The sequence below is a fragment of the Astatotilapia calliptera genome, chromosome 19 (genome assembly GCF_964374335.1).
Source record: "Astatotilapia calliptera chromosome 19, fAstCal68.1, whole genome shotgun sequence".
Classification (NCBI taxonomy): Eukaryota; Metazoa; Chordata; class Actinopteri; order Cichliformes; family Cichlidae; genus Astatotilapia; species Astatotilapia calliptera.
The window spans coordinates 29741884-29766817 of NC_137440.1; the positions used below are offsets into that span (position 1 = coordinate 29741884).

General features: G+C 43.9%; 1 protein-coding gene across 2 annotated transcripts in view; it reads right to left on the reverse strand.

Moving 5' to 3' along the window:
- Window positions 1–3595: 3595 nt before the first annotated feature.
- kif26ab (kinesin family member 26Ab) overlaps window positions 3596–24934 on the reverse strand; it is a 68557-nt gene continuing 47218 nt past the window's right edge. Inside the window, exons 1-13 of one of the 2 annotated variants that reach the window (XM_026151649.2) lie at window positions 20539–21543; window positions 17653–17836; window positions 14860–15072; window positions 13751–13844; window positions 12855–13117; window positions 11812–11995; window positions 10920–11079; window positions 10437–10599; window positions 6360–9612; window positions 5607–5800; window positions 4736–4759; window positions 4355–4505; window positions 3596–4268 (exon numbers count right to left, since the gene is read on the reverse strand). In XM_026151649.2, the coding sequence (XP_026007434.2) occupies window positions 4087–4268; window positions 4355–4505; window positions 4736–4759; window positions 5607–5800; window positions 6360–9612; window positions 10437–10599; window positions 10920–11079; window positions 11812–11995; window positions 12855–13117; window positions 13751–13844; window positions 14860–15072; window positions 17653–17836; window positions 20539–20555 (5082 nt within the window). In that variant the 5' untranslated portion in view covers window positions 20556–21543 and the 3' untranslated portion in view covers window positions 3596–4086. Of the gene's footprint in view, window positions 4269–4354; window positions 4506–4735; window positions 4760–5606; window positions 5801–6359; window positions 9613–10436; window positions 10600–10919; window positions 11080–11811; window positions 11996–12854; window positions 13118–13750; window positions 13845–14859; window positions 15073–17652; window positions 17837–20538; window positions 21544–24934 lie in introns of those variants that run through there. The other variant, XM_026151646.2, reaches the window with a different exon arrangement.

Below are 24934 nucleotides of genomic sequence, written 5' to 3' on the forward strand. Positions count from 1 at the left end.
CCAGGTTGGGGTGAAGGAGAGGGGGACTCTTGACTTCTCAGTGAACTCATTTTTATTCTCACACAACACCCAGCTCCCCTACTTATGATCAGAGCCCCGAGGCAAGTAGGCTGGGATATACGGGGCTGACTGTGCTCAGGGGCCATCAGACGTCTGCAGCAGCCTTGGCCAAATGTTTCCACTCAGACACACGCTTCCCAAGAGCAACAAGGTACAGAGCTGACAGGCTTTTGAGTGATTTGTCAGAAGGCTTTTACTTTCTGCCAAATCACTGCTGGCTAAAGAATAACTTGAGAATTTTTTAAAGGATACAGTTTCCTACATTTTATATGCCTCCATTGTGTGTGGCGCATTTGATGTGGTTCTTCCATACAGTGACCTTTACAAGATGTGGAAATGTGTCAAAACCTCACACATGGGTCATTCGCAGAATTTGATTATAAACACGGTGACCAGCTGCTCTTTGCCAGTCAGCTAAACCAACTCCTCGTGTGTTTGATCAAAACAGAATTAACAAGGGGGAGACAAGATGTTACTGCACAGCAGGGTCCAGTTTGGCTCTCCATCCACACAGCAACAGCATATTACTCAACAGGACTTCACACTGAGCCAAGGGTTCTCCTGATAGTAATTAATCGCTGTAGTCCTCCACGTTCTCTTTTTACCCCGCTCCATAATATTCAACATTTTGACAGTTGTATCGTGTAGCTGCTATTAATGTAGCTGCATTGAATCAGCAAGTCCATTTATGTCAATGTCTCTCATTTCACTCTTAGTTTTTCTTTTGCTCCAAACACATAAGCAAAGTGCAAACATGGAGATAAACGAGAGGAAAACTGAGCCAAATTACAAATTCATAATTTGTTTGGGAGGTAACAATAATGTCCTTGTAGAAAAAAAGAACACTGAGTTGGCTGCTGTGAGAACACACTTTGATCTGACATTAAGCATCTTGCTTCCTATTTAATTGAACCGGTTTTATGATCTGCTCAGGTACTCTCATCTCCAGGCTAATTAGACCTTTGCTGAAAATGATTTCAGTGCAGAGTCGGCTAAGTTACCTGTCAACAAAAGGGGGGAAATAATAGCGGACTGTAATCTTCAGGGAACAGTATAATGGACTTTTCCTTAATTTATAAGGATTTCATGAGAAAGAAGATGTTGAATATTATCAGGATTGCTACTTATAAATAGATGTTTCTATAAAGTCAATCTAGATTCACTGGAGCCACTTTATTGGTTACACCCCCTTCTGTCTTCAGATCTGCCTTCTGATCCTTTGTGCTACAAATTCTGTGATTTGGTGATGTTACAATAATATCAATGCTTTCATTAGACGAGGACAATACAGTCTGTTGTGTGATTTTTTATTTTGTGGAAAAAAATCATTAGCAATGTGAATGTAAAAGTATATGGATCTATACTAGTAAATGGACTGGTTCTTATATAGTGCTTTTATACTCTGAATACGTCTGAGTAATATGAAAGCCCATTTCCGCCACTAAAATTAAAATATTTTTTTAAAAATCCGTAACTCAAAATTGAACGAGGTTATCAACCCGAAATTTTGAGAAAAGTAACTCGAAATTTCGAGTTGGCTCTGCCAATCATTAATCTATGTGACTGGCATTGTTTTCTTGTTATCCGGAAGGATATGGCTCAGAGGAATGTGCAACAAATTAGCGCTTTCGAGAGTACGTTTGCTGATAGTAACGCCATGTGATTCAGCTAATAACACAAGTCATTTGTGAAGCCAAGCTGAAAATACTCAGCAATTTGTGCCCTAATGACTGGCTGTAATACCGGTAGTTTAGCTGTAGCATTTGTACCTGAGGGCTTCAGCTTCCGGGTAACAAGGAAATGACGTCATTCACATAGATTACTGCTCGGCAGCGCTGATTTGAAATTTCGAGTTACTTTTTTTTTTGTGGCGGAAACGGGCTTCCATAGAGTAACAACTTGCTCATTCACTAAAGCACTTTTTTCTACACGCATTCATTTTAAAAGAGAAGATGCTGAATAAACAAACATAAAACAAAAGGGCAAGTGTGCCATGTCTAGTTTTGTAATCCTGTGGCAAAGGTTTCTCCTGGTTAGTTGCTGTTTTAAGCTACCACTGTAGTAAAGGTATTTATTTGGAATTTTGTGAAAATAATTGTAGAATAAATAGTATTAAACACATGAAAGGGTGAAAAAAGTCAACTCCGAATCATCGGTAGGAAGGAACATTTTATTCACAAGTACTGTAAAAGTAAAACACAAGCTGCCATATTGTACATTTATACACAGGGTCTGAAAATCCTATACAAAAAGAAAGGTATTAGAAAATATGGGTTTTGATATGAAATATGACCTTACATATAATAATTTCTTGGAAAAAAGGTCTTGGTTTGGTAATAGTTCTTTAATTCATGAGCATAACCCCACATTAGTGAACACACAGAAATTATTGTAAAAAATTAGAATGGTAAAAAATGGAGTAGAAATCATTCTTAAAAGTGATTAAAAATCTCATGCAGCATCTTCAGAGAGGGCCTGAGATAGTCCATCTTTGTAAAACAAAGAAAACAAAGTCGTATTTGTCATAGATATAGAAGTCAAACACAGCAAGATACGTCAAAGCCAGTCTGTTTTTCTCAACAATCATTTTCACCAATCATCTTTTTTGTCTCCGTGTCAGCTGTTTGATTCATAAGCACATTCTGGCAGCCATGAAGAGCTGATGCCATGATTGATTTTGCTAAATAATGCCGCAATCTTTTGCTTTTCACTGTATCGTTTCATGGAGAAATTCTGGAGTCTTCGTTTGAGACATTAGATCAACGTCAATAATTAGTAGATTAGTAGAGTAGGGACAAAAGAGAACAAACTAGGTGGTTGCCCTTACTCGGTAATGAGGTTCTTATTGTAGTTGCAGTAAATGTATTGGAATGCATAGAGCTGAGGCTTGGTAGCACTTAAAAAAGAAGTAGTGTCTAACAGACTGGCTGACTTGTGCTCATCAGTGCTCCTTTTTATTTTACAGTATATAAAAAGCCCCCAGTCAAAGCCCATTTAGAGAAATAGTGGGCTCACTGATGGGCACCGGTAGAAGTGTAACCAGTCATCATATGATCATTGTAGGTGAGTGGAGGGAAGGTTACGTTGCATGACCACATACTGAGGCACCAGAAAGAATGGCTGAATCAAGAACAATCACTTATCGTCCATCACAGTGCCCCTCTGATTGATATGTTTTGGCTTAAACTTTTATTTTAGTGAGATAAACACGGGCAAGCACAGTTTGAATAAACTCTCCTTCCCACAACAAAACTGCTGCTCTACCTAAGTGCATCCACTGAGACCCATTTTGAACAAGGCAACTGGAGGAGAAAAAAAAACATTCACTCTACCCTGCAAGCAGCTTTCACAGGACAGCTGGCAGGAGATGAGTGATGACAGCAAATACAGTCCTTGATGAAATAACATAGTCCAGTTTGAAAATTTAGAAAACTACAGAACCAGAGAGTTAACATAAGGCGCAGGAGGCTGAATGATCATGGATAAAATGCTGACTGAGGTTTGAAACGAGAGAAAAGGCAGTCTGGGAGAGCAATAACATTAGCTTATTGCTTTTTTCTTTTTACTTTATTTTTCCCCATAAAAAGGACATTTGTACACATCACATATTCATTTAATACACTATACAATGGAATATAAAATATTTTTCTTAAAAGCAATATGTTCAGGGAGTAGGTACGCTTAAGATACCTGCGCCATAGGAAAAATAACGACTCGAAACAAAACAATAAAAAAGGCACTTCCAGGTGTTGTTCATTGACTCTTGAGTAGGTGATGGCCACTGCTTTGCCATAGAGGCAACAGCGTTTGTGCTCATGTGTCATTCCTCTGCCGTGTCCTGGTAATGAGGCACTGTAGCTAGGTGGTCAAGATTTCCTCTGTTTACATGTTAAGATCCACTCTCATCTCACTTCCGTCTTTTGCTCTTCTTCCCAGGGACTTCTACACACTGACTGCTACATTTCATCGTTCTTTTTCTTCTCACTTCCATTTCCTTTCCTTTCCCACTCCTACTTACTTTTGTCCTCAGACTTCGACTTCACGTAGCCCCTCCTGAGTGCCAGGTGTTGACATGCTGATGTCAAAGCACGTCACCATCATGACACGGGCCTTGCACAGGTTGACGCAGAACTCCAGCTCCTCTGTGGCCTGTGTCAAGGCCTCCAGATACTCTGGAGATTCTTTATCCAAATTCTGGTCCACCTCAACTGTTGGAATGAGGAAAGCAGGATTTAGTTACATTGTCTGCTACCAAAGTTTATTTGTCATCTTACTCTCAAAGGAAGTGACTTACACTCTCCTATCCACTTGCTGGGGTCCATCATCAGTCGGGCCTTCGTGTCTTCCAGCTCCTCCAATAACACTTGATGCTTTGCCCTCACTTCCTTCACTTGCTGTTGCCTTCTCTCAAGCATCTTCAGCTTACTGTTAAAATACAGCAGGCCCTGAGGGGAAAAAGACAGATTATACTGATTTAAGTAACTATCAAAAATGCAGTTAAAAAGTTCAAACGGTTGCATTACATAAAAAAGAGAAGCTATCAGTAAACTTCATTGATAAACGTGAAATAAAGTCAAACAGATAATATACTGCTTGTATGTCACATTTGGCTCGCTGGTAATACAGTCTGTGCTGCTTTTAATTAAACATCAGTTTCTCTGAAAAACGAGCTCACCTTGTCAACGTCTTGGAATGGTTGCTGAACACGGGATTGGAAAAAAACCAATAAAACAAGTTAGTGTGTTGGACAAGACAGAGTGTTATATATTAAAACATATTCTGTTTGCAATGGATTTTAACTGGAATTTTGTAATAGGTGCAAAAAACAGTAAAAGAACTAAATTGACATTGATGATGAGGAGAAAAGTAAATCAGACTACCTCCTGTCATTGATTTCATATGTATAAGTTTAAAAATATCCCCCTCCAGCTGCACTTCATGGAAACAGTTAATGACCCAGGAGGAGTCAGCAATGCAGACTGCTCAGTGATGACTGCTGTCATTGAGCTGATTTGGGTCGGTGTCAGGTGTCCTCGCAATCATCGCACATTCTCTGACCAATCTTTTCACCGCAGTCTTCTTTTTCATTTTTACACCCCACCGTATCACCATCACATTCAGCAGTGAGGCGAGTAATCAGTCATACTCAGACCAATTAACCCTCATTGGTAATTGCCTACTGAACTCTTGACATTCCCAAGGAGTGCTGCCAAAATACCAAGCACTGGGAATCTGGAGACGCAGACATTTTAACTCCAGGATTTGCCACAGAGCTGGCTGAAGGTCAGACGTCTGGGACATATTATTGCTGTCCTGTTCTTTAAAAAGAAGCTGGGGAGAAGGGAGCTAAGAAATTCCCACACTGCAAGTCAGTGTGATTGTATCTTAATGTATGGCATTGATGTTGCAGATGCAAAATGCTGCTAAGGCTTAGCAAGTGGGATTTACACGGCATCAACCCAGACTTCACTTTACCCAAAACAGGGTTCAGAAAGATGAACCACTAAACCAGCAAAACAAGCCAGCTGTGACCTGTGTCTGCTCACCTCTGCGGTTTCCTCCTGACGGCGCCTTTGGAGCCGTTCCACATCGTCGATCTCATACACCTTGATCTCAAAGGGTTCCTTCAGTGGTCCAGACATAGGAGGCAAGTCCACCCACTGACCTGCTGTGCTCACCTTCTTCCCCAGAGATGCTGTGTCTGGCAGGGGTGCTGGGATTAGCCGTCTTCTTTGGAAGCCTAAAGCACCAGGCAGACAGGCACCAATTAGATTGCTAACATACAACAGCAGCATTTGCTAGGATCTATAGAAAAAAATATATAAATCCCACTCTGAGATATAAAGTGATGCAAGGCTTTACAGTGGTTGGTTGAGCTGTGGCGACTGCATACTTATAAGAGTTTCATGAGATATGTGGATTCAAAAGGTTGGTTTATCCTACATGAATTGAAACAGTTATACACGAGACAATGGCCTACATAAAAATCCCCATGTTCAACTCTTATTTGATCAATACACACATCAAAGATGCCTTGTCTGAAACATTCATTAACGTTTTTCGCATTTACTCTACGTATGAATTATGCATGCTGCTGATTCAGAAGGAAACAAAATCCGATGAAATGCCCATTTGTGGTTGTAATAACAATGGATCCACAAATTTATGGTTGATTTCCTCTGAGACAGCACATATTTATTACTCGGGTGTGTGCCACGAAATGTATATCACAATATTTGTGAATATTACCCATTTCTAGATTACTTGTAAAACCCCGAAATCCCAAATTAGTTTCTCACCGTTTGCTCTCTTCTTGGGATACTTGGAGCTCTTTGCTCTCCCTGAAGATGAGAAGCCGCTCTCGCTCATAGAGTCGTGGGCAGAGGAAGCGCTGCCTGTGGCTTCACTGTCACGGATCATGCTTTCATATCCGCTGCTGCCACCGCTGTGGTAGAACAGAGCTGTGCGTCCCATCGCCGGAGGTAGCTCCCCGCTCAACACGCTGCTGTTGTCACTGCCGTGGCCACTGCTGTAGCGCTGAGGTCGCCTGGGTGCTGTGATTTTACTGTATGGAGAAGGCAGCATGGCTACTGGGGATTTGTCATCACTCACATTCACCCCGCTGTCATTCCCACTGTCTGAGTCTGCTGAAGCTTTCACGTGTTTTCCTGATATGTTGCCTGTTGCCAGTTCACTCACACGGCTATTTGCAGCTCTAATGGCCTGCTTTGTGCCCATGATAGTGCCTCTTCCAGGCTTGCTGGTGACTGCAGCGGTGGTCCGAGGAGCCGATGTCCGTCCAGAAGGAGGGAGGTTGGCATTAGTGTTTCTGGTAGATGGGGCGGCCAAAGACTTTGTGGAGGAGCTTAAGCCCTTGGAGCTGTTGGCTGATAGTGAACGTGCCTTAGAACCATTAACAGCTCCCAATGACCTAGGATTTACAGAAGCTTTTACCTGTCCAGGTTTGCTGACATTTCCTCCACTTGGGGAGGATGGACAGGAAGCAATAGGAGCGCTGGATGAATTGGGAATACCGAATCGCGAAATGGACTTGCTTGATTTGCTACTACTGCTGCCAAGACTTGCCCCGCTGTTCTCTCTACTAAGCGCAGCTCTGGAACCTGATAAGGACAGACTTTCACACCTTTCCAGTGATATCTGACTGCCATAGTGCTGCCCAGCCTCTCCTCTAGGCCCTTTGGCCTTCAAACTGGAGGTAACTTTGGCCGTGTTGAGGCTGGAGGTTTTGAAACTGTCTACTCTGTGGCATACCTCAAGCTCATCTTCTGATACAGCCGCCCTCGCTCCATAGGTCCTTCCTGCCTCCCCATATGCTGTCTTTAAGGCACTTTGGGGCAGCAGTGTCTTCGTTTTATGGTCAAGACTGGATTTTCTCACTGGAGGAGGAGGAGGCATGGTGCAGTCGGGTTTAGCGGAATTGCTCGCTTTCTGTGAGTTGGCCTTGTTTTTCCCCAGAGAGGAAAATTTAAGGCTTGTGGCAGATGCAACAATATCTTGGCTTCCCTTGTAGTCCGTGGTGGAATGAATGACGGGCACTGTTCCCAGGGTGGTGGCACCTCGTCTCAGCTGAGGCATTTTGCTGGGTGGATTCCTGCTGGCTGATTTCTCACAGCCATCAACCACCCTTTGGGCTGAGGTAGACCCCTGCACATTGGGAGAGCGAGGTACACTGTTGGTGTTGCTGGACGTTTTGCTGGAAGGGATGCCACTGGGGGGATTTCTGAGAAATTTGCTGGTATTGCTGGAGTCAGAAAATTGAGGTTCAGAGTGGTTGTCAATGCACTTCCAAGGATCTTCCTGTTTAACCTCTTGCCTTAGTGGCTCTCTACTGCTGCTGCTGCTACTGCTGCTGCTATGAGAGATAGATGAGGTAGGTTTAATCTTCCTGGGAAGACTGGAGTGGACTATAGTTGGGCCCTGTGGGGAGGAGCTAAGCGAGTGAGCTTTAGTTATTTTAGATGTAAATTTTAGGGAGCCTTTTGCTGATTCTGGTGATGGGGGGCACTTTGTCAGTGACAGCTTGCTTGAGGCGGCGCTATCACTGTCTAGTTCAGAAAAACTAAATCCGCTGTCATTTAGGGAGTTCTTGGCATTTCTAGGCGAGGAGACACAATTAAACATATCCAGGGAGTCAAAGTAAACGGTGGCCTCTGGGCCCATGTGTTTGGCCTGTGGAAGGAAGACGTCTGTGGAATGAGCCCCTTCGCTTTCCAAGGTGCAGACACTAACCTCACTCAGCCAAGAACTGATAGATGAACCTCTGCTGTCTATACACGCCATTCCTCCCTCCTGAGGGGCTGTGACCACTGAAATGTTCACCTCTGACCCTCCAGCGGCTGATGTGTAGGCATCGAATTCATCATTGATGCTACTGATGATGCTGACAGGTCGAGAACCAGAGGCCAGGGCCTGAAGAGAGCAGTCACTGTTAAAGCTAATAATGCTCGATGGCCGGCCTTGATCTACTATACTGCCTATAGATAGCTCCTCCACCACAGTGAACACCAGCTCATCCTCTCCGTTCAGCTCCACAGGCTGCTGCAGGGTGACGGTCGCTCTAAGGATGTCCCGGTCCAGACATCTTTCCCTCAACGTCGAGCGTACCTGGCACACCTCCACCGGAGCTCTAAGTAAAGGCGAAGTGCACGGATCCCTTCTTTTCGCAGCTTGGTGGCTCATTCCAACAGGTGGCATTCTGGTGCTTGATCTTTCCTCATTGTCAGTATTTTCTCTCTGCTGTGAAGGAGGCGGGGCTGGCTTTGGCAAGGATTTCTTGCTGGAGTAAATCTTCTCTCTCACCACAGGTTCAGTAGGTGGGGCAGCGGCAGGTGCCAGTTTGTTTGCACTAACCTTGTTTTCTGAAACCAAGGCCTTCTCACCATCAGCCCTGGTCCTGCAAACATTTTGAACACTCTCTGATGGTACCCTTTCCACAGGCATGCATTGCCTCTTGGCACTGTCAACTTTAGATTTGGCACTGGGACTGCAAGATGGCTGCGGGGGGACCGATTTAGGAGATTGTTTGGGTGAGATACCCTCTTGGTTGTAAGAAATATTTGCTACAGTCTTTGGTGAAACAGAGCTTTGGCTCTCTTTAGATTTGTCCATCTTGGGGCTAGCCTGGGATCGTTTTCCCTCTCCAACGAAAGCAGTAGGTTCTTCACTGCCGTCTATGCACTCAAGCCTCTCTTGCAGTTCAGCAAATGTGTTGCATTTAAAGAAATGGTCTCTGTCCAGAGGGCCCTCTTTTGCAGACTTCTTCTTGTTCAGAGAAGGGATAATTGGAACAAAGGCAGGTGGGCCTTCATTGTCACTAAGCTCCCTGTCTGAGATTGCAGTTCCCCCAGGGCCCACATAAATAACAGTATCACAAGACTGCTCACTACTAGAGGAGTATTCTGGGTCACTGAGCAAACAGGGCAGGTCTGGGTCCAGGGCTACTGTTCGAGGGTGAAAAGGCCTGAGGTGGGGGGGCCTCCGGATCCTCCCTTCCTCACACGAGCTTTCACCTCCAGATGAACTAGATGCATACTGCAAAACCAAGTTAGAACAGAGTAGAGATCTGTAAATGATCTCACAAAATGATAAAAGGAAAATTAACATAATAGACTTTGCAATTTACAAAATCACTTTAATTCTTATAATTTAGAGCAGATTCATATCTTACTAGTTTGCAGCAAAATCCATTTCAGAGCATATTTTAATTCCTATAATATTACCGGTCAATATTTATCTAGAGGTTAAAAGTGCACATCAATAGCCCCACAGAAACTAATGTCAATAATGCAAATTGTTGTCTGCGGCCTGCATCATAATTATAATGGGGACTAAATAAATACATGCTGTCATTTCACCTAATTATCTGGAGCATATATTTCCCTAATCTAAGGGAATACATCACACACTTCCTTAGGCGGTGGTATTGATTACATGATTATGTGCTGAGGAGCTGAGAGAAACTAGCTCTGACTTACTGCACTAATAATATTTCATTTGTGGGAGCATTAACACATTCATTTGCGAAATAGCTCCAAAATTACACGAGGAAGACAAATTTAAGGACTTTAATAATGCTGTGATTTATGATGAAGGTAATTAAAGTTACGCATGCACATTAGGAATGTAATTGCTACAATAGCAACACTTAATGATGAAATAATGTTTAATAATAACGATTACTCTTCATTTATCATTTATAAACAATGAGCAACATTAAATGGAGCTTTATTAAGATTTATAAGGATTATAATAAGTTCTTAAATTATACAAATGCATCGTTAGTGGTGTCACTGGAATTTCATATTGCTTGTTCATCGGTTTATCAGTGTGTTACTGCACATGTTTACATGCCGTACCTTAGATTTCTTCTTTCTCATTCGGTGGATCCGGGATGCCAGCTGGATAGTGGTGAGCGAGTCAGCATAGTTGGCTGGGGAATCTGAGATGTGGGCAATCATAGTTGTTCTGCAGTTGATGTTGCCAAGGGACTCCCTCAGCAGCATTGTCAGTTTGCTGTCTCTACAGGGAGCATTTACATTGTTATTAGCAAACAGCCCAGTAATATTTTACTGGGGCAGGCACGTTAAATCCTCCGAGCTGAAAAACACTCCCAAATGACAAGTCATTAATCTTTTCATACTTGAGTAACTACAATATAATCTTGTGCAACCCCAGTGAAAGCTGTTGTGCAGCTAACTAAACAAACTGAACAGTCGCACAGAAAAACCTGCAAGGTTGACAACACATGCGGTGACTTGCCTGAAACAATTAACATATAGATACAGTTTCTTGGAAGCTAAAACGCAGCCGACTCTAAAACCTCATGTTGGTGTTCTCACCTGTAGGGTACATGCTTCGCTCCATTTGTTAAAGCCATTATGACGTTTCCCAGTGCATTCAGGGAAAGACACAAGCCTCCTCCTCCATCTCTGCTTTTACTCAGGACCTTTTCGCAGCTCCCCAAGTCAATAAGGTGCAGCCTGCTTCGTCCACCCGACACTGCCAACGGCAGAAGAAGAACCAGGTGAGCAAAACAGACACTCCCTATGTGGAGTAAGTTGCCTGTACAAAGTGCCCTGATGACAGGAGTGGCATAGCTGTGTTTGAGCTGTCTGGATTATTTATGAGTAAGACTGCAGCCAGACTGCTAAACCTCCACCAGATGTGTAACTCATGGCAACAAGGAGTCTCCTTTGGTGAGACACGTAAAACGAGAGAATCTACTGACAATTAGAAACACAGTCCCCCATCGAATAATTTAAAAATGCAGACAGGGCGAATGCCAGCGTCTGTCCTTGTAAATCACAGAGCTACACATTATCCTGTTGGTGATTGATGTTGTTCATAAACCAGCAGGCTTTACTTACTCTTAACCACAATGTATTACAAGCATGCAAATACATTTCTGTTTTGCAGAGACCAGAATGAATTCATCAAACGCAAAAAAGAGCCTGCGATTTTCCATTAAAAGCTAAAGTGCGATCAAATCCACTTAGCCATCTAAAGAGCTTATGTTTTTAAAAAAAACCCAACAACAATTAGTGATAACTAAATGGAGGCGCCTTTTAATCTAGATTATCTTGTATTTTAGTACTTTTTAGAGCAAGTGTGGACTTCATTCACTAATCTGGCTGCTTGCGCATGGTTCACTCTATAATTTTCTACTATAAATTTGAAGGGACAACTTTCTGGTCCTATGCTGCAGGGCAGTAGTAATGCAATAATACTAACTTCCCCCTTTTCCAGTCTTCTCCATGCGGTACTGGTAAATGTGCAGTGTGAACAGCATGTGGGAGTTCCGTCGCTCGTCCTCATCAACATTCGGTCTGCTGGTGCTCCGGGCAGCAATGGCTGCATCCAAGAAGAAGGCGGCTTTCTCAGCAGTTGGGGCACGAAGCTCACTCTGGTTTTGAAGCTGAAGGGCGGGAAAGGAAAACCAGAGAATAAGGTCAGGGTATCCGAAAAAGGACTGATGTTTAAAAGAAAGAGAGACAGAGAGAAACGAGAAAGAGAAGGTAACCAGTTAATTGGACTCTGCCACACATTTCTTGCCCATTAGATTGGGTCTCAGGGGCTATTAAAACAGCAGATATGCACACAGTGGGAGGAGGATTAGGAGAGGTAATAGTGGAGCAGGAGGCAGGGGCTCTTCACCTCAACATGATGTGATGATGGCAGTGGTGGGATACAGAAGGAAAGGAAGGAGGAGGCAGAAGAGAGAAGGCACACATAGCTGCTGAAGGAAAGCGCAAGAGGGAGATTCATAGTACTGCACACCCTTTGAAGTTAGAGTCCATGCATATCCCCCAAAAACAACATCTGACAGCAACACCTGTGAGAGCCTTCAAACATACAGTCACAACCCCCCTCTGCTATTCCCACTCCCACCACACACACACACACCCAGTAATACTTCTATGGCATTATAGAGGGCTGACACTAATACATCAGTAATAGATTCTGACGGATGCTGACAGAAGAGTCAATACAAAGGTAAGAAGAAAGCCATCAATACCACAGAAGGGTTGGGTAGAAAATATAAAGCAAGGGTTTTAAGAGCAGGTAGGGTAGGAAGTCACGGGAGATAAAAACACACACACATATATATACACACATTGCACTCGAAGAACTTTAAACATCTTTGAGGGGAAAAAAAGAGCTAGAGCCTAGACAGTAAAAGATCAATACTCAGTCAGACTAATATTTTATAACCCACAGAGAGAATGAAAGGATCAGTGAACAAAGAAAAAGTGGAGAGATGGAACACTTCTCACCTGAGTGCCACAGATGGGATCCTCTCTCAGGTGGATTCCCGGGGATTGGCCTTCCTGCAGGCTGCCGGACGACACCTCAGACAGCAAGTCCTTTAGCTCCTCATCTTTTCCAAAGATTTCCACTGCAGACACGCGGACTGAGAAGCGCGTGCCCGTCTTCTCCTTGCGCTCGTTGATGAGCTTGAAGAGCCAAGAAATGGCACAGGGCACAATGCCTAGGCTTTGAGTGGAGCTGTCTTTGCCAATCATGGTGTATGTCTTGCCTGAGGATGTAAGAAAGGAGGGGGGGGGATAAAAATATTGCCTTGTGTGTGGAAGCCGGCTGCACTCACTATATGTTCAAAATAAAATTGCTTCTTTTATCAACCTGTCTGAAATAGGCCTGAAGTTCACAAAGAAATAGGCACTGGCATTGGATATTTTCTGAAGGGTTATTCTGCTAAACAAATGGTGCTGAAAAAAAATTAATAATGGCAGATGTGAAGGATTTGAGGTAATATTTGGAAAGGCAAAAATAAAATAATAATAACTTTTTTCTTTTAAATCAAATGCTAATCCAGGGACCTGTTCCAGACACAGTCATTCTGCACAGAATTACAGAAACTGGAAACAGCTGCATGAGAAAAGCAGGCCCTTCAGCCTAAGAACACTGGCCAGGCCAATTACTAAGATTTTAATTACAGACTGAGCCCTGAAGCCTGAATGCAGCACTTTACCCCTCACCCCCACACCAGACTCACTATCCATTCCTTTTCCTTCAATCACCCATTCCTTGACTCACCCCAGTGCACCGCTAAGCCAATTGTGGACATCAAGTGTAGCTAACAAAGAGCAATGAGAGTTTTCTTTGGCTAACAAAGGCACTTCTCTAATCTGTTGCCAGTGGAGAAGCTTACCGAGCTTTACTTGGCCAAAGCAGAAGATGCAGCCGTCTGCACCATTCACCACAGATTGGATGACCTCAGCTACTGTCCCTGAGCACACCTCAGCCTGTGGAAAAACACAAAGAGACAGGCCCTTCACAGTCAGTTTGCAATTCGAGGAACACTGTAAAACAGGCACAGTGAGCATTTGGCATTGCTTACACCAATTCATGTTATTAGTTTCAGTATTTTTCATCACTCAAGTGCGTGTGTGTTTGTTTGTTAATGTCTGTTTCCGTGTCTTGCATGTCGAGGCAATCTGTTTCAGCAGAGGTCCTCTGGGGCAAGGCTTCAGCAGCAAAGGCCCCTTCCCATACATCACACAGCAAATAAGACCTCTAACAGCAGAACAGCTTGTTGTTACTGTTAGCCACCAGCAGTGCTGCCCCAGCAGCACAATCTAGCAGCTTGGCCTCAACTATGTAGCAGAAACATTTAGTCTTTAGCCATCAGCAGCTTACTTAATTTTAAAAAATTGCTCAAAGTAGGCAAAAAATCTGAGGTTTTTCTGGATATCCTACACAGGTGATGACATCCTACACTCTGTTGTCATAGTTATTTAGAGTTCGCTGCACCATGGCGACATGCAAACAATGCTTCAGATTACCGTACCTTGGATTTTCTGTTAATTTTGTCTTTGAGCAAAAACAGATTGAGTCATTCTCTTAAAAGATTTTGGTGTTTGTCTTAATATGAGAAGAGAGCAAATCTGATCCGCTCCTAAGTCACATGTACTAAACATACTGTATATCTGACCTTTGACTTTGATCTCAGCACTTATGCCTGCTGTGTCTTCCAAATGGCTGAGGTTAGATATAGCTGTCCTATGAAAGGAGTGGTTAGATATAAGTGGAGTGGATTCAAATCATTCCGTAGAGGGCTTAAAAGCCCAGCTGTTAGGCCCATGTTGCTAAGAATGCCCCTTGACCCAAGAAAGGCATTTTTTTCTCTAAGCCTCTGGTCACACCCTGCAAGTATAAAGACGTCCCTTTGCCCTTGAGAGGCTGAATTCCCTGATAACAAATAGAAAAATAGCTCTCTTGCTCTAATACACACACACATACACAAAGACTGGCCCTTACTTGTGAAGCATCCTGGGTAAAAACAGCATCAAAGGCAAATATCTTTGGGACGGCCACAGTGGCGGATCTCCTGTGCCCTGAACTAGAGTGTGGGCTGGACGCAGGATCGTAGAGGGTCAGCTGCTTCTTCCTACTGTCTACTTTCAAGAAAGACTGAGACTCTGAGGAGTCTGCAGCCTCCAGAGACGGACAGATACGCATCATCACTTTCACCTAAAGCAACATCAAATAAGCAAAAAGAGAGAACAGCGGTGTGTTAGAAATTGAGATGGCACAAAAACACGACAAAAAGACAGACATTTTGATTATAGTGCACTAAGCGAAGAGACGGGAAAAACATATGGCAGGCATTCAATATAAAAGTTGCAAACTGAAGGTCCTTCAGCGTTTGTGCATTAAGATCACGTTCACTTTGTCAGAGCTGATGGACACTGAAAGTTACCATGGAAACTCTCCCTGGGTCAACACATTGGCTAATGGTGTTAGTAAAAGGCAGCAAGGTGAGTATTGAAAGTCACAGCTGAAAATGTTAGAAATTGGTGTGTGTGCAGCTCCCTGCTGGGGGATTATCCCACTAGAGATTGTTTTTTCTGGACCAGGAACAGCTCACCAGCGTGGGAGTGCAGGAGCATATGCCCTCCCTGCCTGTTGTTCCACCTCCTAACTCTCCTTTTTCTCTCCTTTCCCTCTATTGCCTGCAAAACGACTGGCCGTCAAGTGACCCACCCTGCTATATTCTGAGACATATTATATTTATAAAATGAGCGTAGATTCTTAACACCTTCCCCAGGTCAACATATAGTTCTTGATGCCAACATGGTATGCTAAACATGATCGCATCTTGCATCTAAAGATGTTGATTCACTAACATGCCCATTCATGCCTTGTGGTAGGACCTCTTTTACAGACAACCTATGTCTCTAATGCATAGATGCACAGTTTGTGGTTTGTGTGGGTGTGCTTATGTGTGTCAGGCTATATGACACCTCTTTAGAAATTCTGACATCTCTATATTCCTTTACAATCTGATGGTCAGATAGCGCCACTTCTATTTCTCCAAAGGCTCTCTGGAAATATATCTGTGAATGACAGGGAACAGAAATGGCTCTTTGGATATGTTTAGCAGTCTTTAGAGTCCCTGTCAACTCCCAGAGTATTTAGTGCTGCGCCTAACATTACATCAGCTGAATTGCTTCTGTCCTACAGTATACATGACAGGGAACTCAATCCAGAGTCATTTTAAAGCTTGTTAAAAAAGTACCTATGGTGCCTCTCAGGCACTGAAATAAAACCCTTAAAATACAACCAACTCTCTTCCCTTTTTGACATAGGGCTGCTTTGCTCAGCTCAGGACTCTCCACCATCTTCACGCCTACACAAAAGGACCATTCTTCCCTGACTCGTATATTAATATTGCACTCACAAACAATGTGGCTGGAAAACCCTTTCTTTCATTGAGTGAATTCATCTTGGATACTACAGGCCAAGTGCAAGCACTCTTTATACTCCACAGGGGACTCTTGTTGTGACTGACAAGTGCATATGTTGAGTGAATTAGATTTGCTATGTCATTTAAACAGGGCTTCCATATATGACAACCACATGTCTGTCCACCAGACAGAGGCTACCAAGTGAGCTAATGTCCCTGTTTTATTTACGTTGGCAGAGATCAGATAGTGGAGGCCACAGAGGATTGGCTGTAGTATTTCACACCGTGCTAATGGCCCCTGGTTCCCTGTCCCTTGATTCCCCACAAAATCCATTAGTGAGGCTTGGCATGACTCCGTCCACTCAGCTCCTTACACCTGAAAGAACTGTGTCTAGGTCAAAAGTGGAGAAGTGGAAGTGACCCACCTACACCTGATTGGAAACATTGATTGAATTCGAATGAAACAGATCCGGAGAAGCCGTGAAAGCGACTGAAAATGTTATTTCACGTGCGATTCCACAGGTGAAAGAGAGGCAGACAAACCAGGAAAGCACACAGATCTGTTTACTTTACTATAAGAAAACCTGAAAATCTGTGCAAGCAGACTTGGAACAATATCATAAAATGTCATAAATCCTGATCTCCCGTTGAAAACCAGCTGCTTAAACGGCACAGATGGATCATATACATCAGGTGTGAGCTTGAGTAGGCTTGTTAATAGCACAGGTTTTTTATGAAGTCCCCGTGTCAATGGGAGATTTACAATATGTGGCAAAATTTCAACCGTCTGGATACCTGGCAACAGAAGCGAGCACTTCCTGTCCAGGTGGGATCTAATCTTGTTAGGGGACTTCTTCTGCTTTATAAATACAGGACGCCAGCTCAGACAAACAATACCCAATAAACCACAAAGGAAGAGAGATGTGTTTATACAGCTTTGTTTAATGACTGCTCTATCGCTGGCAGCCTGACTTTCAACACTGCACACTGCACCTAAAATGGAATTAGGAGTCTTGATGCTAACGTGACCACAGATTGGTGAATTATAGTTTTTACTGTCTTTTCTGTGTTCACAGAGAGGAATGCTGGTCACACAAACTGAGTGAATTCATGACATTCCAGCAGGCTTATCTGGCTGCATCTGCATGGACTGGACCAGACAGCACGCTGCCTGCAGACCAGTCTGTCGCCACTCTGCATTCAACCCTCCAAATAGGGGTTTGTGTGTATCCATAAATGTTGGCGCACGCAGTTCTGCAGGGCAAGGGAGGAAGGGAATGGTGGCTTATGAGAGCACGTGTTGTATAGCTGTTGTGCATTAAAAGCATTCTGTCTCTGGTGCCTCTGTGTGTGTCTTTTCTCACCTTTCCCATCCCTGGATTTTCCTTCACTTTGGAAACAGCACGGAGCAGACATGGTGGGGCAGGGGGTGGCGAGACCTGCAGGATACCGCTGAAGTTGGTCGGGTAGATGGAGGGTTCTTGCGGGTTAAGCAGGGAAGGCAGGTTTTTCTTCCGCTTGGAGGAAAGATTCAGCTTCTGAGCTGCCCTGGAGGTGGGAAGGGGGAAAAAAGCCTTGAAAGTAAAGCTATACTTAGAAAACTACCAAGCTGTAAAGTTAAGCAAATCCTTTTTCTTTCTCTCTCAGGTAATGTTTTCTTGAGGAGGTACCCTACCAAGAGGTTATTGATTTTAAATGTCTACCTTGACAAAAACCACACGCTAACACTTTAACATAAAGGTCAACAATCTGCTCTTAGTCTGCCAAAGTAAACAAAGTCAGGAGGTGAGTTACACTATGCCACCACTCCCAACCCTTCTCCACTCTAAAAATGCTTTTCCCTCAACTCCCAACTCATACTCCCATAACAAGAAGGATAATGTTTCAGCTCTCGACTTAAACTAAAAGTGGAATTCTCTTACACCTTTATGTTTTTATACAGAACAGCTCTCTAAGACAAATGGTCACCAGGTTCTCTGCTCAAAGGGACCAGACGCAGACTGTAAAGCCACAGGAAATACATGCATGTATTTTGATCAAACACAGCAAAAAAACTGTCGTGGATGTGACAGCTGAGGACTGTTGAAACACTTCCCTCTACCGCATACTTGTGTCCTTCTCTGCTAATCATTGCAGCTAAGCAATGATGACAGCATCATTTGGGTGGCTGTGACTCAGAAGATGGAGCAGATGATCTACTAATAAGAAGTTGTGGTTCAATTGCTGGCTGCATCCCAAAGTATCCTTGGGCAAGATACTGAGCACTGAGGTTCTCCTGATGTGTAATTGTTAGCTAGAAAAGCATTAGAAAAGACCCATATTGTTTTAGTATTTAGTATTATTACCTTATTGTTAGGGTTGTTTTTGTTGTGCATCTGCACTTTATTGTTGTCAATGTCTGCGCATGGGACAGTGTGAAACGTAATTTCAATTCCTTTGTATGGCAAGAACATTTGAAGAAATTGACAAATAAAGTTTTCTATTCTATTCTATTCTATTGAGACAAACCTACAACATGTATGTATTTTGGAAGTTGTAAACAACCTCGATAATCAGATGTTAGTTTAGTGATATCTAGATAGTCACATGACAGTTCTGCTGATACCAAACAGAACCCAGTTCTGTAAGTGAATTGACCTTTTTCACAGTTTAAATTCCGCTGTCATTCTGGTCTCTTTTCAAAGTCAAGAAGATCTCCGTAGAACAATCAGAAGGAGTCATTCTTTTTTGTGCAAACTTCTTCAACTTTATAGGCAACACCAATATCTCTGCCTGGCCTGCAGGGACCCCGGTCCAGGTGGTTCGAGTTTTTGCTTTGCCCTAGATCAGTTAACACACACCTCAGGCAGTAATTCAAGGTCAGTAAGGAAAGTAATACCCAAAGGTAATTCAAATGCACTCAAATGGGTTTCATTTAAGCAGTCAGATTTCAGAGAAGTACGGGGAAGACAAAGGGGCGGTTGTCAACATGAAGGGAAGTGTGGCGCGGAGAATTAAGACCTGAAGTTGAGAATAGAATGTGAAAAATCTGCAGAGCAAGGTTTTTGAGGAGAGGTAGAATACATAGAGAACATGAAAAGGAGAAAAGAGGAAATCTGGAGTACAAAAAGGAACAGATCCATGTCCTGGTGAGTAGCATTTTTCTAAAAGGCCAGCCTGAGCTCATTAGCTGCGTTCTGGGCTCCTCTGGACAGGACTAGGTGGGCTGCTGCCAAAAACAGAACCCACCTCTCGTCCCTATCTCCTTGTATCCTGGAGTGACAACCCACCCCGCTTCCTCTTCTCCACCCCCTCCCCTCTCCACTGTACACCCCCTGCAGTGACAGCCCAAGAGCACAATCAGCGAACACACTGCTTGCTGATGGAATAATTATTGCATCCAAGAAGACTACAGGAGAAGCCGCTCCCCGGGGAGCTGCCTATGTGTGATAGCATGCGAGACGGATCGTGTGACACGGAGTGAGATGGAATAGATGAATGCGAGATGGAGAGAAAGAAAGGGGAAACTATAGCAGAGTACACGTGGCGGCGCGAGTCTGCGAGTGTGTACGCGCATTTATGAGAGGCATCCGCAGCACATTCATTCAAGATAAATCTACCCTGTCCCTCTGTCTCTCTCTGCCTCTCTCCCTCTCTCACCCCTCACCTCATTCTCTCTTCTCTTTGAGTTTAGACAGAAATCAAGCAGCACCCACAGAGTAGCATAGAAAAAAAGCCACTCCACTTCATTTATAATTGTTTTGACCAGCGAGTAGCGTTCACAGCCCAAAGCTGCGATTGTAACCTTGAGCTTTAATTCATGCAACACAATGACAATCAGTGCACATGTTCATGAATGGAAGGTGAGGGATGATTATGCTAGGGCTTTGTTTTTTTCAACACAGTCACACGTACACAGGTAAACTGCTTGTCTCTCCCCACCTCTCCCTCCCACGTCCTCTCATTTCTCTCTCCTCTCCTTACACAACTATATGATCAGTCATTGGAAAAAAAGAGAGAGAGGCAGTGAAGAGAGGCTCAGATTTCTTTGCCCACAACAGCTTGTCCACCTGTTCACTCAATCTCAATGCTAATGAAGCTGTTTTCCTTCACAACTTTCTCTAAAATGCTCAAAGGAGACTCTATATGTATGAGGAAGTGAAGCCCGAAAACACTTGAACATACACTCATGCTTTATGAATTCTGTTGAATGTTAGAAAAGTGAGCCAAAGCTTCCCCCCCCCGACATGCACACATTGTGAGATACTTACAGCTCTTTCCAATCCATTATCTAGTTTATGCTCATAGTCAAAAAACAGGCAACTGATAGAGTTCAACTTTGCTGTCCTTGTCCGTGTTGTCACTTTTCTCCATTATTTGCACATTTGCTACGCCGGCACACTCAGCAATGACACAGCGAGGTGGGGTTGCTTGCTACTCAAGGCACAGAGGTCCTTTTCGCTACGATCATCAACGTTCCACTTAATTTCACAGAGGCTTGTGAGAAGCTCGGGGGGCAGAGGGAGAGCGACGAGTGGGAGGCGTGGGCGTCATAGTAACTGAATGGAACAAGCGGCAGGTGGGGCTGGGTGGAGGTGGGCAGGCAGGATGAGTGCCCTTCAGGAAAACCAGTAGGTGCGCAGTGAAGGTGTAATCCAGAGAGTTTCTTAAGAGAAGGTGAGGACGAGGTTAGGATGAGGATGTGCACCTCCTGTGTTCATGCACTACGAAAGCATCTCTAACTCCTTGCGTGTCTCCTTCACCTGCAAAAGTTCAGACGCAGTTCAGAAACCGCAGAAACTTGGCTTGTCCTCCGACTCAGTTTTACTTTTTCTTCGCATCCAATTCTTCAGTCATCCCATAGGCTGCTTTTTTCCCCTCATCCAGTTAATCCACCGTACTTGTCTGCTGTGAGTGGTTACAGATCCTTATGCCTCGGTCCTTCCCAGACGCTCTACTGCTTACAGGCAGAAGGCAGGGAAAATAATCAGCGCTCCTGGCTGGGCTGCAAGATTTCCTTGAGTAGCTGAGAATGAGAAGAATTCCTGCTCCTGTTCCACCTCTTAGTCCTTCTCCTGCAATCGGAGAAATTCTGGCAGCTGTCCTGCCGTGTCTCTCTCTATTTCTCTTTCCCTGGCTCTCTCTCTCACACACACACATCCACACACACACATACATTCCCTCCTCTCTCCCTGCCTCCCACCTCTCCCTCTCTCTCTCCCTTTCTTTCCTCAGCCCAGCCCCTTTTCCCTCCGACTGCCAGACGAGGTGTCAGCGCTCGATTGCTGGCTGCTTGCGGCGCAATTTGCGAGTGCTCTCTTTCTCTCTCTCTCTTTCTCTACCCACACGCACACACACACTCACTGTCTCATTCAGCCTTCTGCACAAACACACATGCATGCACCCCACCACACGTCACATGAATAGTTAATGCATGCAGGAGCCCTCTCTTCTTTTAGGGTCCCACACTTCAAACAGATTTGGTTAGTATGCCTACAGTGTATGCATCCATGAGCCCGAGAGTACATGTGTGTTCCTGTGTTTTTGGGGTAGCATGTGTACACTACATATTTGTATTATTTTATTTATTTTTTGTCGTTGCTAACAGATGTAATTAGCCGGAAGAATGAGAGCGGTATTAATCATAAGGAGCGAGACAGGATAAGGAAGGATGTACTTAAGAGGAGAAAAATGGATTTCTTCAATGAATGATGCTCTGACTAAACTGGAAAGCTGAGGGAGATTAAAAAAAAAACAAAACAAAAAAAGAGGACAGACAATGAACAAATGACTTCTTAGAAAGGCAGATTTATGCTGGCCACTAAGAGAGAATGCAGTCAGTCAATGGTCAAGGGTAAAAAGGGGAATGAAAGCATGTGAGTGGGTGAGCGCTGGGGTGAGAGTACCCTGTATTCCCTGGGCTGCCAATTTACCAGTAAGCCCTCTCAGCCCCCCCAACCAGCCAGTCTTGTTTGAAAGGCTGCTACTTTGGCTGCAGAGTGCCTACTACAACATATCGGCAAACAGAGTGGGTGTGAGACTTGCCAGATGAAAGTACATGCAGCACAAAGCTCTATCGGCTCCTCTCCTTCTGACACAGTGCCCCTTATATGAACTCTGCTGGATTAAATTTGAAGGCAAACAATAAAACCAACACCACCTACATTTTTCGTACAGTAATAAAGCTGTTTGATATATCACATAACCTTTTCCTTCTTCCCTTTCTGCCCTTCCATAGCATGGTTACCTTTGCTTTTCTGCAGTGTTTGCTTTTCTGAGGTGGGCTTATTTTAAAGTGCTAGGACTGTCTCCTAACAGAGTTCTACATGCTTCACCACCATCGAATCCCTTTGAGCAATGATTGGCAACAGATGATGAGTAAAAGACAATACTAATGTCGGCATTGGTCACTCTGACAGTGCAACCGGTAATTATTCTCATCCCTACTGCTGCTACCACCAGTGTGCTTTTCACTGTTATACATCAAACTGACATAAAAATAGGGGACAGCCACAGTTGGAACTATCCTGATAGTCTTTCAGCTCCATCACTGTCTTCTTATGAACAGACCTTAGGGACAGATAATCAGAGTAATATATATAAATGAGCTGAAGCAAGACAGATGTAAAATCAAGAACCCTTTAAATGAAAAGGTCTCCCGGTGCCTTTGTTCGAGAAAGGACATGTAGATTTCATCCTTTACCTAAGGAGGGAGTGAGAGCGAGGGAGGAGCGGAGGTGGTCAATGGTGGCACGACAGAGAAAGAATGGTTAGGCTGTATTTTCTGACTAGATTCAAAGCTTCACTGTAGCCTGTCAATAATGTTCCCAGCCTTTTTTCTTTGCTTTGTCAAATTAACAAGAGAAATTCCTCTGACCCAGAGAGACATTAGTTGGTGCGCCCATTAGCTTGTTTGTACAAATTTGTCTCTGTTCTCCACGCCAGCTATACAGCTCTTTAGGTACCTCTTTTCTGTGGTTAATTACCATGTTGGCCGCATTTACTATCCTTGACACTTCCTTTCTGTGAATCTCCTTTTTTCCCCCTCTGCAGACAAGATAAGGCTGCTCTGGCCATTCATGCGCGGATCAGATCACTCAGTCTGATATGAGACTGCTTTACCCGCGCCACCCCACCCACAGCGAGTCTCCCACTGCTGCTGATTAGCAGGCTGGCATAGCTCTTCACGAATGGGAGATGGGAGTACTGGGGCTACAGCCAGCTTCAACACCATGCAGTGATAATGACTACGGCACAATGAGTTCACTCGCTCACTGGTTGCTAGAGACACTGAGAATTTACCCCATACCAGTGACGGCATTTGTGAGACTTTCTCTTTAGTTGAAGCCGGTATAGCCATGTTGCTGTTGTATATACTGAGTATTTTGCCCTCACCATAAATGCCAAATCAGCAGATGGTCATGACTGACTGGGCTGGATGTCTGTTGATCTATATCAGAGCAGGTACTGTGTTTTTGAGTCAAAAGATAATCATTAGGAAACCTCCCCAGAGCTAAAACCAGTACAGGCTGTCTTATTGATGGGCTGCCCTTGACATGATCAAACAGCTCTCTGCCCCAAAGGTGTGGGGGTATAACATAAATCTACTGTCTGTAGGAGAAATACAGACTTAGTTCTGTTAAAGCAAGAGCACCAGACCGAAGTTTTGTGTGCAGGCAGACATCGCTGTGTGGTTTTCTCTTTGCCAAATTTTAGGTAGGATTAACGCAAATCTGCATCTCTGCACTGGCCTCGCGGTCCCAGGTCACCCACAGCCTGACCCAGCCTTCGTTAAACTTTGGCAGTGATTAAGTGACCATGACATCAGCCTGTGAACACACACACATGCATACACACGCATTCATACGGTGTGCAGACGAGAGGAGGTGATGTCATCCTCTGCCAACCAGCGCTGGCAGCGAGAATGCCCACCCAGACAAGATTTACTAACAAGGTCAGGATGCCGATCATTAAATGAGACAAATGCTTCCATGCCATAAAAGCTTCCTGAGAGTTCATCCGTTGTAGCTGTATTTCAGAGGATTAGAAAAGACCCTTTGACTGCCCTGTGAAGCTGTAAGTGTCACCATCTTTCAGATGTGGAGTATAAACATACGCATTAACCTAACACTAAAAGCTCGGGTGGTCATATAAGGTAGGTTCTTAAACTAACCAGAGAAATGGTCTATGGACTTTATTTATATACCTCTAGCCTTGCTGAATACTTAAAGCATTACAAGCATCATTCATACATATAGCACTTGTGCTTTACATAAATATGTAACTAAGGGACCATTTTGGGGAATCAGTATCTTGTGCAAAGACACACCAAAGGTCGCGGGCGGAAAAGCCAATAAATGAAGCACAAGCCTCTGTTTAGTGGATAACCTGCTCCACTCCCTGAGTCACAGCTGCCCCACAGAGACATAGTTGGGTTACCTGAGACGCAGCACTGAACATATGGGGAGAACGCTTTAGAGCTGGCTGTTGAATAGATGACAGAGCCTCCTGTGTGGCACAGACGTTTAGTCTGATAATGAGCCCGTTTTCTTTCTAAAGTCTCCCTGCAATTAAAAGACCTCTGGTATAAACATTCATTTAGTTTTTCTCACTTCCTCCCTCTTATCCTAAATCACTCAAAACAACTGCCTGAGGCTACAGCAGCAT